Source organism: Salvelinus alpinus, chromosome 23, assembly GCF_045679555.1.
Source record: "Salvelinus alpinus chromosome 23, SLU_Salpinus.1, whole genome shotgun sequence".
Lineage (NCBI taxonomy): Eukaryota > Metazoa > Chordata > Actinopteri > Salmoniformes > Salmonidae > Salvelinus > Salvelinus alpinus.
In genome coordinates this window covers 40,480,918-40,499,202 of record NC_092108.1, presented here as the reverse complement: position 1 = coordinate 40,499,202, position 18,285 = coordinate 40,480,918, and the positions used below count along the sequence as shown (strand labels likewise).

The following is an 18,285-nucleotide window of genomic DNA, read 5'->3' as shown; positions in this document are numbered from 1 at the left end:
TCACTCTCACTCTCTCTCGACACCAGCAGCAGTGTGCAGCCCAAGCCCTTCGGCCGCCCCATAGCCCAGCACTCTCTACCCATGAGGACAGCCAACGGAGGCAGGACGCTCATCCCCAGAGGAGGTGAGCGTTCATCTCCATTGACTTTTTAAGTTTTGAAGGCCACTTTTAACCCAGAACAACATGGTATGAGTCCATTCAACTAAAGCAGTGGCGTTGCCGCCGTACTCTTACGTCATAGAAACACACGGCACAACAAAGTAGATGAGAAGCTTTTTTTTTATTAGTTTGATAAAGCCAGAGAAAGTAAGCGGCACAAAGGACACATTGTATACTTTTGTTTGGCATGTTGGATTACATGTGACACAAGAATGGTTGGAGCAGGGTTGCGGTCATGCAAGAGATATTTAAACCCCCCTGGTGTGGTCTTAACGTGGTTTCTTGTCAAATGTTTTAGCTGATGTTTGAGTTCAGAGGTAGCTATTTCAAGGCACATCAAAACAACATTCAAAGAAGCTCTAGTGAGCCGAGCTTAAGAAACACAATTGAGAGTTATACACTTCATGAAGTGGCAATTTTGGATGATGTCTAATGGCTAAGATTGAACCTGTCTCTTCTCATCCCTTCCATTCAAGGTATGGGCTTCCCTCGAGCAGGAAGAAGCCCTTTCGGTAGAGGAAACCTACCCCGCTAATGATGTCATCATGGACTGCTCCATTCCCTTACTCCCAAGTCTCAATCATAATGTCTTAGTCTAATAAAAAAATCCTACCAATTTGTGATCGTAAGAGAGAGAAATCGTTAGATTTTTTCTTCCCAATTTTGTATCAGCAGATACCCTGTGCTTTAAAAGCGTACATTTTATTAAAAAAATTCAAGAAGAATAATTGTTCTGTTGCTTTTGTTTTCCTAATATGGAAAAAAAAGAAAATGGTTGCCATAGGTGTGCTCTGTGCGTTGTTGGTCCATCCATAGGGAATGCTCTAGATACAATTCAGCCACTTCTTGATGGAGTTTTGGCGGGGATCATCATTGTCTGGTTTGGCCAGAGCAGGCAGATCACCAGATATCTTGATGTTGAAGTACAGAGCTAAAAAGGGAATAGTGTTCGTGTTAACATATTGACTTAAAGGTTTACCAGACCCTTTTTAAACAGAACAGCTGCAGTTGCACAGGATATTTAAGAATTGCATGTCAAGGCAATGTTTATGCATCTGACAAATACAGCATATGATAGAATATATTAGTAATACTTCCTTATTATACTGGATCATTACTTATTTATTTTGGACTGGTATTTTCTGTATGAGGGTCTTTCTATAAATAATGGGGCCAATGTCTGACATTGGGTTCAACATTTCAAAATGATTTTAAATAAAAATAAAAATGATTTTCATGCCGTTCCACATGTGTACTTAGAGGAATACAAGTGAATATATGCATGTTGGCCCATAACTCCTATACATCAACATAGGCCTAAAATAATCCTTTAAAGGGATACTTTGGGCAATTAGGCCCTTTATCTACTTCCCCAGAGTCAGATGAACTTTTGGATACCATTTTGATGTCTGTGTCCCGTATGAAGGAAGTTTGAGGTAAGTTCCGTGAGCCAATGCTAACTAGCGTTAGCGCAATGACTGTAAGTCTGGGTATTTATTAGCATGCTAGTAATCAACTGGACACCAAATGCGCATCCTACAAGTATTATGCATGATTATTGAAGAACCACGTTAATGGCCATATCGATTTATGTTTTACGTATCAAGGTAAGGTGACCCTTTCGGTTAGAAGCTTTCAATTTTGCAATGCATATATTGTTTTGGATTTGTGTGCCCGTTAACTGTTTTCACCCCGTAACGTAAGGAGACACAAAATGTTAAATAATAATTCTGAGATCTCTACCAAAAACTGTCCGACTGCTAGATCCAGGATTCTTACAGGGTTCAAGTTCATCCATTTAACTGATTAATGCTTAATATATGACATAACGACAACTTACACTGCCATAAATGCATGGACAGAAAAGTTTTATATCGCATGACTTTGGACAAATCGTCAGGACACCAACCATGATAACGGTTAAACATAGGTTTTAAATCAGCTCGTGAATTTCATTGACTAAAGCTATGATCCCCCAAGTCGTCCAGTGTAGGAAATCCTCACTGGTACCCTAGTTTATAGAAAGACCCATAAACAGTATTTTGCTGATGTAATAGATATTTTGGTTATCAGATGTACAGTACATCGTGAACATTGTCGTAGACTTACGTCCAGCGAATAGGAAGTAGTCGTATCCGTCGGCCTTCTTGGGGCTGGGGACAGACACCGCTGAGGTCACTGAGGAGGGAAAGCCTTTCAGAGCCAGCTTGATGTCGATCTCGGCTCCCAGACTCATCTCTGTTTGGCGAGCGTGGCGTTTCTTTGCACTGGACTTGGATTTCTTGCCACAGACAGTGCTACTTCCAGCATGGTACGAGTATTTCTGCATGGTGCCTCCTGTGGGAGAAAGAAATGGATGTGGATTGAGTAGAGCGAACTCATTGGTGTAACTCATCATGTTAAGCAATGGGAGTAGGTTAGGTAGTGGTAATCCTCAAAGCTCTCCTTTACCTTTCTTGAAGAAGTAGACAGACTCAGGCCTCCTCCTGGTAGCAGGCACAGGCAGGGCTGCAGTGATGGTGCCAGTCAGACCATGAAAACCAGAGGCAACAGATTTGGGGTAACCAAGCTCCATGTTGCCATTGTCCATCCTCCAGTAGTCATCACCCTGAGATGGACAAGCGATGGGGACATTATATAGGCTATGCGAAAAGGATCCGTGTGACAATATCCCAATCCCATCGAAAGTGTTTAGGTCATTAGGTTCCACCTAGGCATCTCTACTGCCCCAACCCACTGAGCTTTTCCCTGGTTCTAGGTTTTTTCCCCCGGCAGTTCTACAGTACCTTGATGATGTAGCTCTTGCCCTGGCAGTTGGTGCGGGTGAAGGCACTGTCGATGGGGGAGGGGATGCCCAGCTCCTCTGTGATGTTGCGAGCTGGCCCATGGTCCTTGGTGATGGGATCTATCGTCCAGAAGAAATTACCTGGTTGGGGGCAACAGAACCACAATCATTAGGAAACGATGCATCAAGTAACTATTTCCTTTAGGGTTTTAGGCTACACATTGTCGTGGCATGACAACATTGTTATGCTATTTCGGGAAAGGAAAGTAGCAGACAATTATTCATATTTTGTTTGCTGCTTTGGAAAAGCTACTTGACCTTCATAAATATTTGATTAGTAAGTAATGAGTAAGATAGGACATAGCTAGCCAAGAGCTAGCCACGAGCTAGCCACGAGCTAGGCCACTATGCTCCACACACACATACCCTTGAAGATGAGAATGATTCCGTTGGCCAGAGTGGTCAATCCGTTGATGGGCAGGTCACTGCAGAGGTCTGGGTTACTGTCGGCATCTAGAGTAAAGAGTTCACGTCCGTGTGGGGAGAAGCCGTTAAAATTGTGAACAATGTTTAATGTTGTCATTTACTGTATAATATAATAAGTATAACTTACTGTTTAATTGCTAAATACCTACTTGACACTGATTACATGCACATTAAATCAATACTCAATTGATGCAGTAGATATCCTAAAGGTTACTGATGTAGAAACACAACATAGTATCCAATCTACATAGCATCCCTACCTGGTAGACCTGTGTTGGGGTTGTTGTAGCCCAAGGACTTGGTTATTCTTGCCGTAGTGCTGGGGTCTTTGAGTCCCAAAGCCTTGGCTATGTCTGCCAGAGTGATGGGTTTGTTGGGGTCGTTGAGCCCCAATGCCTTGGCTATGTCTGCCAGAGTGTTGGGGTTGCTGGGTCTTTTAGGGGCGTTGTGGCTGTTGACCCCCAAGGCCTTGGCTACGTCTGCCAGAGTGCTAGGGTCACTGAGTCCCAACGCCATGGCTATGTCTGCCAGAGTGATGGGTGTGTAGGGGTCGTTGAGTCCCAAGGCCTTGGCCACATCTGCCAGAGTGTTGGGTTTTTTGGAGGTTCTAGGGTCGTTGGGGTTTTTGAATCCCAAAACCTTGGCTATGTCTGCCAGAGTGATGGGTTTGTTGGGGTTCTTGACCCCCAAGGGCTTGGCTATGTCTGCCAAAGTGCTGGAGTCATTGAGACCCAAAGCCTTGGCTATGTCTGCCAGAGTAATTGGTTTGTTGGGGTCGTTCAGCCCCAAGGCCCTGGCTATGTTTGCCAAAGTAATTGGGTCATTGGGGCTGTTGAGCCCTAAGGCCTTAGCTATGTCTGCCAGATAGCTGGGGTTCTGGGGGGGGTTAATGTCATTGGGGTTGTTGAACCCCAAGGCCTTGGCTATGTCTGCTAGAGTGCTGGGGTCTTTGAGCCCCAAGGCCTTGGCTATGTTTGCTAAAGTAATGGGGTCTTTGGGGGTTTTGAGCCCTAAGGCCTTGGCTATGTCAGCCAGGGTAAAGAGGTTGTTGGGGTTTTTGAGCCCTAAGGCCTTGGCTATGTCTGCCAGAGTGATAGGTTTGTTGGGGTTTTGGAGGGGTTTAGGGTCGTTGGGGTTGTTGACCCCCAGGGCCTTGGCTATGTCTGCCAGAGTGATGGGTTTGTTGGGGTCGTTGAGCCCCAAGGCCTTGGCTATGTCTTCCAGAGTGTTGGTTATTTTAGGGTCGTTGGGATTGTTGACCCCGAAGGCCTTGGCTATGTCTGCCAGAGTGCTGGGGTCATTAAGTCCCAAAGCCGTGGCTATGTCTGCCAGAGTGATAGGTTTGTTAGGGTCACTGAGCCCCAAGGCCGTGGCTACGTCTGCCAGAGTGTTGGGACTTTGGAGGGTGTTTGGATCTTTGGGGTTTTTGAATCCCAAGACCTTGGCTATGTCTGCCAGAGTGATGGGTTTGTTGGAGTTCTTGACCCCCAAGGCCTTGGCTATGTCTGCCAATTTGCTGGAGTCATTGAGCCCCAAGGCCTTGGCTATGTCTGCCAGAGTGATGGGTTTGCTGGGGTCATTCAGCCCCAAGGCCCTGGCTATGTTTGCCAAAGTAATTGGGTCATTGGGGCTATTGAGCCCTAAGGCCTTAGCTATGTCTGCCAGATAGCTGGGGTTCTGGGGGGGATTAAGGTCGTTGGGGTTGTTGAACCCCAAGGCCTTGGCTATGTCTGCTAGAGTGCTGGGATCTTTGAGCCCCAAGGCCTTGGCTATGTTTGCTAAAGTGATGGGGTCTTTGGGGGTTTTGAGCCCTAAGGCCTTAGCTATGTCAGCCAGGGTAAAGAGGTTGTTGGGGTTTTTGAGCCCTAAGGCCTTGGCTATGTCTGCCAGAGTGATAGGTTTGTTGGGGTTTTGGAGGGGTTTAGGTTCGTTGGGGTTGTTGACCCCCAGGGCCGTGGCTATGTCTGCCAGAGTGATGGGTTTGTTGGGGTCGTTGAGCCCCAAGGCCTTGGCTATGTCTTCCAGAGTGTTGGTTCTTTTAGGGTCATTGGGGTTGTTGACCCCCAAGGCCTTGGCTATGTCTGCCAGAGTGCTGGGGTCATTAAGTCCCTCAGCCGTGGCTATGTCTGCCAGAGTGATAGGTTTGTTGGGGTCACTGAGCCCCAAGGCCGTGGCTACGTCTGTCAGAGTGTTGGGACTTTGGAGGGTGTTTGGATCTTTGGGGTTTTTGAATCCCAAGACCTTGGCTATGTCTGCCAGAGTGATGGGTTTGTCGGAGTTCTTGACCCCCAAGGCCTTGGCTATGTCTGCCAATTTGCTGGAGTCATTGAGCCCCAAGGCCTTGGCTATGTCTGCCAGAGTGATGGGTTTGTTGGGGTTGTTCAGCCCCAAGGCCCTGGCTATGTTTGCCAAAGTGATTGGGTCGTTGGGGCTGTTGAGCCCTAAGGCCTTAGCTATGTCTGACAGATAGCTGGGGTTTTGGGGGGGTTTAGGGTCATTGGGGTTGTTGAACCCTAAGGCCTTGGCTATGTCTGCTAGAGTGCTGGGGTCTTTGAGCCCCAAGGCCTTGGCTATGTCTGCCAAAGTAATGGGGTCGTTGATGTTGTTGTAGCCTAATGCCTTGGCTATGTCTGCCAGAGAGCTGGGGTATTGGGGGGGTTTAGGAGCGTTGGGGTCGTTGAATCCCAAGGCCGTGCCTATGTTTGCCAAAGTGATGGGGTCGTTGGGGCTATTGAGCCCCAAGGCCTTGGCTATGTCTACCAGAGTGATGGGGTTGTTGGGGTATTGGGGGGTTTTAGGAGCGTTGGGGTCGTTGAACCCCAAGGCCTTCGCTATGTTTGCCAATGTGATGGGGCCATTGGGGGAGTTGAGCCCCAAGGCCTTGGATATGTCTGCCAGAGAGTTGGGGTTTTGCCGGGGTTTAGGGTCGTTGGGGCTCTTGAACCCCAAGGCCTTGGCTATGTTTGCCAAAGTGATTGGGTCATTGGGGGAGATAAGCCCCATGGCTTCAGCTATGTCTGCCAGAAGGATGGGGTTCTTGGGGTTTTGGGGAGGTTTAGGATCGTTGGGGTTGTTGAACTCCAAGGCCTTGGCTATGTTTGCCAAAGTGATTGGGTCATTGGGAGTGTTGAGCCCCATGGCCTTGGCTATGTCTGCCAGAGTGATGGGGTTCTTTAGCCCCAAGGCCTTGGCGATATCTGCCAGAGTAGGGAGCAGGGGAGGTCCAGACAACAGGGCCCGGGGGCCAGCGTTACCCGCTGAGGGTCCACCCTGGCTGGGCATGGGCAAGCCAGTGGATGGGAAGTTAGCAGATCCAGGGAGCTGACCAGTGAAGGAAGGCAGGGCAGAGGGAGTGGTGGCCATGGGTGTAGGGAGGAGGGGGGAGATGCCCTCCAAGAGACTGGTGGCTGCATCACTCAGAGCTTCACAGGAGGAAAGATGAAGGATGTTAGAACACGTACATACAAACAAACACAAGCTGGCATACAAAATACTACACAATGCATCAGCACTCAGAGAAAACATTGGATTTCTCCTAAGTCTACTGATATGCATTAAGAACTTTGCCAGTGTCGCTCGACACCTTCAAAACATAAATAATAACCAGCCTTTCTGTCACTTTCTCAGAAAATACTTTTATCAAACCCTTTGCCATATTGCATGTTTCACAATTGCATGAGCTCTCACCATCCATGACAGTAGCTGGGGTGGTGGAGCTGGGAACATTGAAGCTGTCAGTCAGAGGGTAGAAGTCAGGGCTCAAAGGGGAAGCTGGGTCCTCAGAGAAACGAGAATAGTCACTCTGGCTCTTAGGGCTGCTAGATCCAGGGTAAGAGCCGTTGGTATCTGTGTGAAACACACAAACAGGTTACAGGAATCCGCGGGGTAAACCTACCATAGAAAAAAATAAAACAATGACTGAGTCTAGCATGTTGGTAGCTGTTGTTCTTAATCAATTGTGTTGCTCAGCACAAGCTCCTTGTCTACAGACAAAGTCCTCAATCTCTTCACTTCTCTGTTGCTGTGTTCTGACAGTGTCAATGATGGACAAGAGCACCACCAATAGCCTAAACTTACCATAGTCCTGAGTCTCAGGGAAGAGGTCGGATGGAGAAGGGTATATGGTCTGGCTCTGGTCTGAAAACACAACAAAAAACACAATAAATCGTACAACGGTTGAGAGACGCAGAGGACGTAGAGATACACTGAGACGCAGAGGGCATAGAGATACACATGCTCAGCCCCTGGAAACTGTTGCAAGTAACAGTACAATTATCGCTTTTATCTCATCTGACCTCCATACACCAATAGCCAGGGTTGGGGAGTAACAAATTACATTTAGAAAGTAACCTAGGCAACCCTGCCAATAGCCTAAAGAGGCCTGTTATGGGTTACATTCTCACATGCAGTCACTGATCAACCCATGTAACCAAATGGAGGCTAGCTGCTCTTCCAGTCCACAAGCATTGCCTTGTTTAAATTATTTGACGATTGACACTATTGTTCCCTCAGTCTATTGTAGGATTCTGAAACCTTTCTATGCCATTGGTTATCACACAGCCAATGGAAAGCCATAACTTGTGCCCTGAGTTTTTCCTGGCAGTCATACGGTCAGTAGAAAATCAGGGCCCCACCTAAAATGCACAACATGGCAGGTACACACGTACCTTGGCTGCTTTCCTCACTCTCGCTGTTTGAAGGTTTCTTGGGAGATTTGAGACTCTTCAATTCTGTCTCGCTGATGGGTTTGTTCTTGGGAGGCACTAAAGAAAATTCATTGCAATAAGCTAATGTTTCTACTGTTTAAAATGGCCCACTCTAACCTAGCATCCAGAGACTGTTTGGCCTACAGTATAATCAGGGTACACAAGATCTGTTGATCCATGCAGTTACTTTGCTACAAAGACAAAGATAGTAACTGAACCTGTTGGCTTTTTCTTGGCATCCGGCTTGATCCTCTGAGTTGGTGGTGGAGTTGTAGTGGCATCTAAAACAGAAGAAAGTTTGATATTGTGATATTTGTACATGCAGTTGTTTTTACAATTAGAACATGGGCCATTCAATTCGACCCATCAACTCACTATTAATAATTTACTACATAAGCATTGTTCTTTAGACCTGTTCTCTGTGGGACAGACGAATTCAATTATTATCATTGGTTGCATTGTACTGGTTAAGTTGAACTAACTCAGATATCATGACAAAGTGTTGATATTCTGTAATTAGTCTTTTCATAAAGATAGTTGTTGTTCATACCACAGTGGTTCTGGTAGTCACGGCAACAGGTGTCGTAGCGGACACAGCCTGGGTCACACTCACAAAGCCTGCCTCGTCTGAACGATTCACCACACCTACCACTGCACGACTCACCTGCAAGAGAGAAGAAATATACCATGATATTCACCAACACACACACTTTGGTCCTGTTTACTACACCATTGATGGATGACCTGTCACATAGTTGGAGTTTCAGGTACATCAACACATGTTTACATCCATGCATATATGCAGACTCTAATGTTTAATGAATAACCATCCTAATTACATTGAAATAATTGAGAATTGTATTATGGCAACGGTAATATCATAGTAATAGCATCAGTCTTACTGAAAGTGCAGAGAGCCTCAAAGTCCTTGCAGCACTCGTCGTGAGTGATGCAGCTTGCGTCACACTGGCAGGGCTGACCACGAGCGAACGGGTCACCACATCGACCACTGCAACTGGCTGCAGATTGGGGTCACAGTAATAGGGGATGAGCTCAGAAACAACAATTACTGTACATTTAGTGCTACCATAAAAAAGTCCATAGCGACTTACAGAACTGTTGACATTGACAGTGTCACATACATTCAGCACATAATGTGGCCCCTGTACCAGACAATGGCTTCTTACTTTGAGCAGCAGAGAATGGCAAAAGAGCAGCGCAGGTCACCACCACGAGGGCAGCCAGCAGCGATGATGCAGTCATCATGAGTTTCAGTCTCAACTAGAATAGAGAAACAAGCACATGAAATGCCTTTCTTTGTCCTTTCTAGGGGGGAAAAAACATCTTCCTCTTTGATTTTATTCATAACGGAGGGTTACAAAGTTACATTCCAATGGTCCAACCATAACTAAACAAGAATGCGCTCTCTTCACATATTCATCTTCTTAGGTCCCTGAAATACATAGAAATAATTAGAAGATTATAAACTGAAAATAAGAGAAAGCCAATCACCTTCACACAAGTCAACTCCAGTCAACTCACCTTGCTCTCCCTAACTCCCAATGGCCTTTATATAGTGTGAACGGCTGCTTTTGGAGTGACAGCTAGGGCGGGACATTTTTAATTAGTCCAAATACAGCCCCAATTAAAACTACAAAATGATGCTGAGACCTCCTACGCACTCACAGGAAGTAGAACTAGACTGGCCAGGCGTGTTGAGGCGTGCTATTAAAAACTGGAAGAGCATCTGTGGCCATAGACAACAATGACATCACAGCGAGGTGACGACCTTGCCTTTACAAGGGTCCCCAAAAACACACCACGTTCTTTCTGTTAACCAGACCTGCATGGTTGTTCCCGCAACTCTGTGCGGACTCAAACAACTACACGTTTAATTGGTTGCTATTATCTTTATTAAAGTTCGCCAAACAAGCTCAGATGGTTAAAATGTTGGATTTTTCTCATGTGATTCACAATGTGGTCGTACCGCAGAGCGTGGTCAAGCTTTCACTCTCAGGGCTTGAACAATATGATAATACTGTATTACGCAACAAAAATAACAGATGTAGATTTTTTACGTGATATTTTAACTATATTCTTTGGCTGGAGTATAGTGTTCTTTCCAGTAACTCACTGGAACGTGATGCACCATTACTAGGCAAATTTAAATCCTCTATAATGTGATAGTTGGGGCACTGAGTTTGTCCTGACCACGTGAAGTGGGCTCTTAAAGTTTTTCCCTTGTCAGGTCATCTGGTCAGGAAAATCTCCCGGACCCAAGTGATAATTTAGCAACTGAATTGTGTGCTATGACTTGAACGTATATCATTTAGCACACCTTTATTGTGGCCTTCATCTCTCTCAGAGTAGGTCTTTGTACAACACAAGATCTTCCAGTCATTTGGTCTTGCTACAATAACAATGAGAGGCGTACCCCAACACAGCAGTTACTCTCACTACCATTCGTGATTGAAAAAACAAGTGCTAATTAAAGCAGCAGCTTCTTTGTGAGGTGGCCGACCTCTTGATGCTTGTGGAGTGTTTGGAACAAAAGAGTCCATTCAAGAAAGAACATTATTCTCTCCTGGTTCTGTTCTGAGGTAATGTCTTCTACCCCTCCTACGAACATGTTGTAGACATTATTCAAACCGTCTGTACGAGGCCGTATGTTTTAAGAATGAAAATAGTGAGCGCTTCAAAGAGCACTCTTAAACACACCCACACTCTACACACATGCTTTAGCACATGCTCTTGGCTTCACATGAACACATGTCTTTGACCAAAAACAACAATCTTCAACTCCGAATTGTGTATGATTTCACGAGATGGAATACGTCTAGACCCAACAACGGCAGGTTAACATATGAACGATGCTGAAGGCTACAGGTTGTTGACCTCAAAAGGACTGATTGTCTCTTATACTTTTTTTTTTTTACAGATCTTGTCTCTCTCTAGTCAGCAGGAAGCAGATTGTGCAGTCAACCTTTCTACCTGTTCTTGGTGGTACTAGTTATCAAAGTGCAGCTGCCGTTCTTTCATAGCTCCCTTCGTTTTTATCACAGGAGACAGTTTTATTACTAATCACTGTATTCTTTACCAGAAGGTTGACTGGCCCTCGTTGAAGTCACCTAAATCACACCATTTACGCTCCTTTTGTTTACAAAGCCCTGCTCCACAAACCTCCGACTTACATGACATCACTGTTAAGATTTAAAATCATAAGTTATAAAACCCGTTCACAGGGTTGGTTAGCTCTGGAGACTCCTTTGGTGTCTAGAGAGTTAGATAGATCAGCCTTTGGCTTCCTTGCGCCTTGCGTGTGGAATGATCTACAATGCATTTTAAAATTGGAGGAATTGGTGCTTCTAGGGAATTTCAGACGGTTGTTAGGGGACCTTTATACTGGAAAATGTGTCTGTTTTTTATGATTGTGTTTTGCTTTTTGTGTATTGTTTTGTATAATAACGTGTATTTTATTGTGTATACGGATGTGCTTTTTGATGTGTATTGTGGTGCTATACAGGGCTTACCTAGAAAAGAGACCTTGGTCTCAGCATGGACTCCCTGTCAAAATAAAGATAAACAAAGAAAAATAATTCAGAGTCTTGTAAAAGGTGGTCTGTAGAAGCTGTGTGTTGGAGGGCTAATTAGGCTATACTACCCAGCTGCCTGCCTACAGACAATACTTTTTGAAGTTGTCCCAGAGTCTTAGTCTGTTCAGCCTCCAGAACACAGGACCACAGGAACACTGGCTGGCAAGGCATCCACAGCTTGTCATGACGTCTGTCTCTGTCTGCCTCCGGACTGGACTCACAGTGGTGGGGGAGGGGAAGGTCACAGGCTCAGCCCATGGTTCCTGTCAATCTGAATTACCCGAGCTGCTATACTTTACAGCACCGTTCAGTGTGGCCTGTGTGTCTGCCTTGCTGGTGGGCCATGAGCTTTTCCTGACCTCGTGACACAACCGTGAAAAACTCTGGGCCCCAGCTTGTAGCCTATTTCCATGTGGCCAAGGTCAGCAAAATAGTCCTATCTAAAGAATATGGCTGGCATTTGGATATGACGATCAAGAAACTAGTCTTAGATCAGTAGTTATAATGCAGAGGGACCTCTGTATTTCTGTATGGGTGGCAGTCTTAACCTAGTGGTTAAGACCGTTGGGCCAGTAACCAAAGTCTGCTGGTTCGTATCCCCGAGCCCACCTGGTGAAAAATCTGTCGATGTACACTTGAGCAAGGAACTTAACCCTAATAGCTCCTGTAAGTCGCTCTGGATAAGAGCGTCTGTAAAAATGTGAAATGTGCCACTACTCTTGAAAGAAGGATTCCACTACAACCTTTTAAATGTATAAAATACTCATGAATGTGTACTGTAGTCCACTTATGAAACAAAAGAGATGAGCAATGTCGTGATGAAATATTATGTACCCTCCATTATTGCATTTGCATGTTGTAACTTACAAAAGCAGTAGTTAGCGATACACACGTGTCCTTACTTTGTGTGTAACCCAGACTGTTTATGAGACACCTCTCTAATTTCAGAAGAGTAATTAGCTAGTATTTTACAGTTTCACTAATGAAACACAAATGGAGGTATGGCAAGTAGGAGAGCTGTTGGTTGGTCCACTGGCGTTATAAAATCAACTGGGGTTCCATGTGTTACTACTGTTTGGGACTTCCACGCATTTCCCATACTCATGCTTTCCAACGCTGCTTGTGCTCTCTTTTGATAGGTTACTTCACAAATGCAAAGGAGATTTACGATAGGACGCCGAACATGATGTTACCGCATACCATTGACTTTATTAAAAAGTGTATCGCATAAAAAAACAGACATCTGGATTATTTGAAGGGTGAGGTTCTGTTCATAAGCTCTGCTGGGATTCTTCTCTCCCACACATGTATAGAATGTGAGTTATTTTGTTGTGTTCTCTTTTCGAACTGCAATTCAAATCAAATCAATTTGAGGTTAAGAATAAACGTTGAAGGCAAGGCACAATGACTTGACCGGGCATCACGTTCAAAGTCGTCTTTTTTTTATTTCCACAGATATTCTATGCTAGTGACATTGTATTTCATACTATTCAATCACTGAATAAAATAAGACTTCATGTTGTATTCAGTTGTTGCTAGATCTGATAATTAATACTCTTCTATTTACAAAACAAATCCTCTTTAGAATTCACCTTTTACAGTGTTGCATTTTCTTAAAATACCAATAGAAACATTTTATTTTCACATTATTAATTGTGGTTGGTACAAAATATGCAAGTTAAGAACTCTCAAGTTTGATTTCATAGCAGTTGTACTCCGGGGTAAGGCTAGGGGATCTGGGAATTGGGTTCAGGGGGTATTTACAATGGGTACGACTCGTGTCATGTGATCTGGTGCGGCGCTTCAAGCATTTCCATGAGGAACGTGTCTATGGGCGTGTCTCCTATCAGCTTGAAGAAGAAGAGGTGCTCCAGACACTTGAGGCCGATGGAGCGCAGTGCAGGCAGACGCAGCAACAGCTTGGCAAATCTGACCGGGGGAGGAGATAAAAGCGAGAAGGGAGGTTTGATTACTCTAGTCGGGGGTGTCATTTCAGAGCCTATTCATGATTTTTAATGGTACACACAAACCATAAAGATGAATTATGACATATCATCTTAAAGTCTTAAAGTGGAGAAGGAATATGAAGAAATTAGATCGTCTATTTAGTTTCTTTCAACCAATGGAGGCTGCTGAGGGGAGAACGGCTCATAACAATGGCCTGAAACGGAAAAAAGGAATGGCATCAAACACCTGGAAACCATGTGTTGGATCTATTTGATACCATTCCACTAATTCCGCTCCGGTCATTACCACGAGCCCGCTCTCCCCCAATTAAGGTGCCACCAACCTCCTGTGCTTTCAACAGCTGCAGGATCTAGGAAGAGCCTTTGAGTGAGACACGTGATACTGCTGAATGACTGGACATTAGTGTGCATGATCGGGTGTGAAAGGAACAGACAGTCAATGAAGCTGACGGCGTGAGACTGACCTGCCAGGCTGCTCTGGGTATCTGTGTTTAGTGTAGGACTCCAGCGAGGCGTACACCTTCTCTCTCAGGGCTTCCACCTCTGTAGGATTAGACAGGCCCTTGGCATCTGGAAGCAGAGAACATTCATAGACAGGAACTTACTCTTGTGCACACAGTCCATGTCAAATACGGTATATATTCCTGAAGTGTGATTGTAATGAGTTTGTAATACATGGTGGCTGGTGACTTAGAAAGTTGAAATGTAAAAAAAATAAAAACGGATTGGCCTATTGGATGAATAGCGTGAATGCTCAAATGAACGAGGACGACCACTCTCCTCTTCCTCTCCGGATGAGCCTCCTCTGTTGTATTTCTCGTTGATTGTATTTACCTGGGTTGAAGAGGACGATGGCTCGGAGGCAGCCCAACTCAGTCTTGTCCATCTGCATGTCTTTCATCTTAGACACCAGCTCCGTCAGCACTCTGGAGATCACAACACGAGAAGAAAAGACCATGTCATAGGAAAAACAAATACGGTAACACTTTATTTTGGTCAGTCCATCTATAGATGCTCAACAAACTATCAGTACACACATGTCTACTGCTGTAGAAATACCAGGGCTGGATTTTTAACCGTGTTACAGAAGATGACAAAGCTATTTTTCTCGGACCTGTCAAAGATGGAGCCCACTCCTGCGCTGTGGGCGCTGCTGCGGTGGACGTGGAGGCCCGTGGCCAGGAGGATCCCGTCCTTCACTGTCACAGAGCGGTGGGAGAACGAGGCGATGAGCAGCTCATTCCAGCCTGACAGAGAGAGATGCACAGCGGTTAACTGGTGAGCTTAACTTGGATTGTGACTAGAACAATGTACTTGTCCAGAGGGGTGAGGGCGTGTCTGTTTTACTGCCGCAAGTAAAGCACTATGGTAAGTCAACATGCATGGTGATCTGGTTGGTGAGCTGTGCTGTAGCTGGAGCCTACCTGCTCGTAATAAGATGACCTGGTCGTCCAGTGGCAGCTCAGAGAAGTGGGGGATCCTTTTGGCCCACTCCACCAGGGTGAATAGCTGCTTGTCTGCTGCCTGGCAGATGTTGGTGACCGGGTCGTTCTTCTGTCAGATAGACAGACAAAGAAACACATGTAACATTCAGTAAATCGGCTATGAAAGAGGAAACGGAGTATAGGTGGAACAAATGGGGGGGGGGGGGGGGGGGTTCCAAAATGCGATAAATGCACATTTTTCACATTTGAATTTTTTACATCGGAAATGAATGCTCATGGGTGTCCCTTTCTAAGTGTATGAAGTATGGCTGTTCTTTTAAAACATTTACTTTATATGTGCTTTCGAATGGGTTTTTCTGCTACGCGACATATCCGACACACTTGTTTCATACCAAAAAGCACTATATCCAGAGACACGTGTTTAAAGAGTTGACATTGGGGTTTCTGTATTATGATCCATTTACATGACACTCTACAACATTCAAATAGTCACATGTGTAGAGTGACCACGAGCATTTAGAACAATGAATACGATTTGACACACAGAGATAGTGAGACAGAGAGACAGAGAGAGAGAGAGACACAGAGAGAGAGACACAGAGAGAGAGAGAGTCAGAGAGACACACACACAGAGAGAGACACACACAGAGAGAGAGACAGAGAGAGACACACACAGAGAGAGAGAGACACACACAGAGACAGAGAGAGACAGAGACAGAGACAGAGACAGAGAGACAGAGACAGAGACAGAGACAGAGACAGAGACAGAGAGAGAGAGAGAGAGAGAGAGAGAGAGAGAGAGAGAGAGAGAGAGAGAGAGAGAGAGAGCGCAAGCAGCTGGCACTAATTGAGGAGTCCATAAACAAACAACTTCTGGCAAAATTGATTTTTTTTTATCTAAACAAGAGGAATTAGCATACAAAATGGTGACATATGGACAACCCATTTTAAAACACTCTACAACACCGTTCAAAATGACACAAACGCAGAACAATGCCAAATTCATGAGAAGTTGAATGGATTAGAAAAAGCTATAAAGGACAATCAAAATCCATTAGACTCCCCAATTACTGACCAGAAGCTCTATAAGAAACTTCAGGCCCTCAAATTTCAAACTCACTAGTGCAAAATTTCAATTGGCTATATTAAAACTGAGTGTAGGTTATTTCCCTAACATCTGGAATCAATGACTCATAACCCCAATCTTTAAGAACGGAGACAAATTTGACCCTAACAATTACAGAGGCATTTGTGTGAACAGTAACCTGGAGAAGGTTTTCTGTAGTATTATAAATGTAAGAGTTCTAAACTTCCTTAATAAGCACAATGTCTTGATTAAAAGCCAAATTGGATTCATACCAAAACGTCGCACGACTGATCATATTTACACCCTACACACCCCGATAGATAAACATGTCCACCAAAATAATACCAAAATATACGCTTGCTTTATCGACTTCCAAAAAGCATTTGATTCCATTTGGCATACACAACTGTTCTACAAAGTTATTGAACGTGGTGTAGGGGGTAAAACATATGACATAATTAAATCAATGTATACTTCAGGGATGCAAACTGCTGAGGGCCCAAAATGGTGACACTTGCTTTTTTTTGCACTGAAACATGCAATAAATCCCTGCTAGGGGGAAATACAGGTTTTAAACTAGTTAAACAACAAAGAATATGATCTACATGATCAGTCTCTGTGTGTAAAATAACAAGTGGTTATTGTGAAACTAACTCACAGCTAAAACATGTAAAGAAAGCAATCTAATGTTATTTGTTGCCTAGACTTTACTGCAAATGACACTCAAGTCTTGAGAAAAGAACAATACACTAATATTGCAGTTAGCCATGACAGCCTTTATAACAGAATGCTTGTGACCACACACATCTAAATATTGCACTTGGGAAGAAAACATCTTAAAGTAGAAATAGAATGAAACAAACAGACATTCTATTTTTGCTCTATTATAGTGGCCACTATAGTAAACATCGATCAAGTGCACAAGGCTACACGTGCGCAAAAATAACGTTCACTGAGTAAAACAAATTATAATCCCCCCTCACTCACACGTGTTACTGTCAAGTTCAACACAACAAAAGCAATATCGTTGGGCTACACTGCAGGTTATTACATTGTACACTTTCTCATTTTCACTTTCTGCAACATCTAATTTTCACCTAACTCTCTCATTCAAAAAAATACCCACATACTGTAGAGGGAAAACATTAGTTAACAGATAGTGGTTAGTTCGTTAGCTAGTTAACATTTCACACAGATTGCCAGGGTCCAGTAATCAACTAGCATTAATGTAAACTCACCCCATTCCGTACAAATGTGCGCAACCGCAACATTCAAACGAGGCTACAAAGAAAACTAATGGGACTGTAGCGACTGTGTTGACTTCAAAATCTGGGGTGTGAACTACGTTTCTATTCAAGCGTTGATCGACATGGTAATGACTCTATAGTATTGTAGAAAAGTTGAAAAAACGGACCCTCCGTTACATCGTGACATGTCATGTCGTAACGTACAGCACGCATAAAGCAACTATTTCTGTGTTACAATCTCTCTCCACCAGGTGAGGCACTTCTCTCATCGTTTAAAAACAAGAAATGGACAGTGACGGGGGTAAGGGGGGATACCTAGTAATTTTTTTTGCGTCATCATTGCATGCGATCATCATTCTCAAAGCTGCTGTTTACTTCTAAGATCACTTTAGCACCGCCCTAAAAACCCGATTCAAATTCGACACAAACCTTCAAATAGGTATGTAATCACACATTATATAAACTCTTTATAGTGTTTTATTTACATTTTAGAGGCGATAAGGTGATAAGTTGGACAGATCGAGTGAAAAAAAGCAATTTTCCCACACGACATCTCTCCTTCTCACTATCACACATTAGTTTCGCTTCCCCACCCGCCATTTTTAAAAAGACCCGACGGGGCTCATTGCCTACTTGAATTATGCAGAAACGGGCAGTGTTTAGGTCATGTAATTGATTCTGTTGGAAAGGGGAGAAATTGTGCTTTACAATGGTATTGACATTACAGTTGATCTGGAAGTATTACGTTTTTGGGGCGCTAAAATAAGGGCAATTGTACGGACCAAGGCGATGTACGAGTTTACGTGAGT

General features: G+C 44.3%; 2 protein-coding genes across 7 annotated transcripts in view; both read right to left on the bottom strand.

The window, feature by feature from the left end:
- Nucleotides 1-262: 262 nt before the first annotated feature.
- Nucleotides 263-9,685, bottom strand: LOC139550986 (proteoglycan 4-like). The gene is made up of 14 exons (XM_071362313.1): nt 9,650-9,685; nt 9,325-9,418; nt 9,040-9,156; nt 8,688-8,801; nt 8,356-8,418; nt 8,099-8,194; nt 7,509-7,568; nt 7,119-7,277; nt 3,692-6,853; nt 3,372-3,458; nt 2,947-3,086; nt 2,612-2,768; nt 2,270-2,497; nt 263-1,091 (listed from the first exon to the last, which is right to left on the bottom strand). Exons 2-14 carry the CDS (start codon nt 9,401-9,403, stop codon nt 985-987), a joined length of 4,569 nt encoding a protein of 1,522 aa, XP_071218414.1. The 5' UTR covers nt 9,404-9,418; nt 9,650-9,685; the 3' UTR covers nt 263-984.
- Nucleotides 9,686-12,914: 3,229 nt separating this feature from the next.
- The window catches only part of LOC139550985 (retinoic acid receptor RXR-gamma-A-like), a 46,805-nt gene continuing 41,434 nt past the window's right edge, over nt 12,915-18,285 (bottom strand). For all 6 annotated transcript variants that reach the window (XM_071362309.1, XM_071362307.1, XM_071362306.1 and 3 more), the window contains 5 exons: nt 15,122-15,251; nt 14,812-14,944; nt 14,532-14,623; nt 14,162-14,267; nt 12,915-13,659 (listed from right to left, as the gene is read on the bottom strand). In XM_071362309.1, the coding sequence (XP_071218410.1) occupies nt 13,512-13,659; nt 14,162-14,267; nt 14,532-14,623; nt 14,812-14,944; nt 15,122-15,251 (609 nt within the window). In that variant the 3' untranslated portion in view covers nt 12,915-13,511. The remainder of the gene's footprint in view (nt 13,660-14,161; nt 14,268-14,531; nt 14,624-14,811; nt 14,945-15,121; nt 15,252-18,285) is intronic.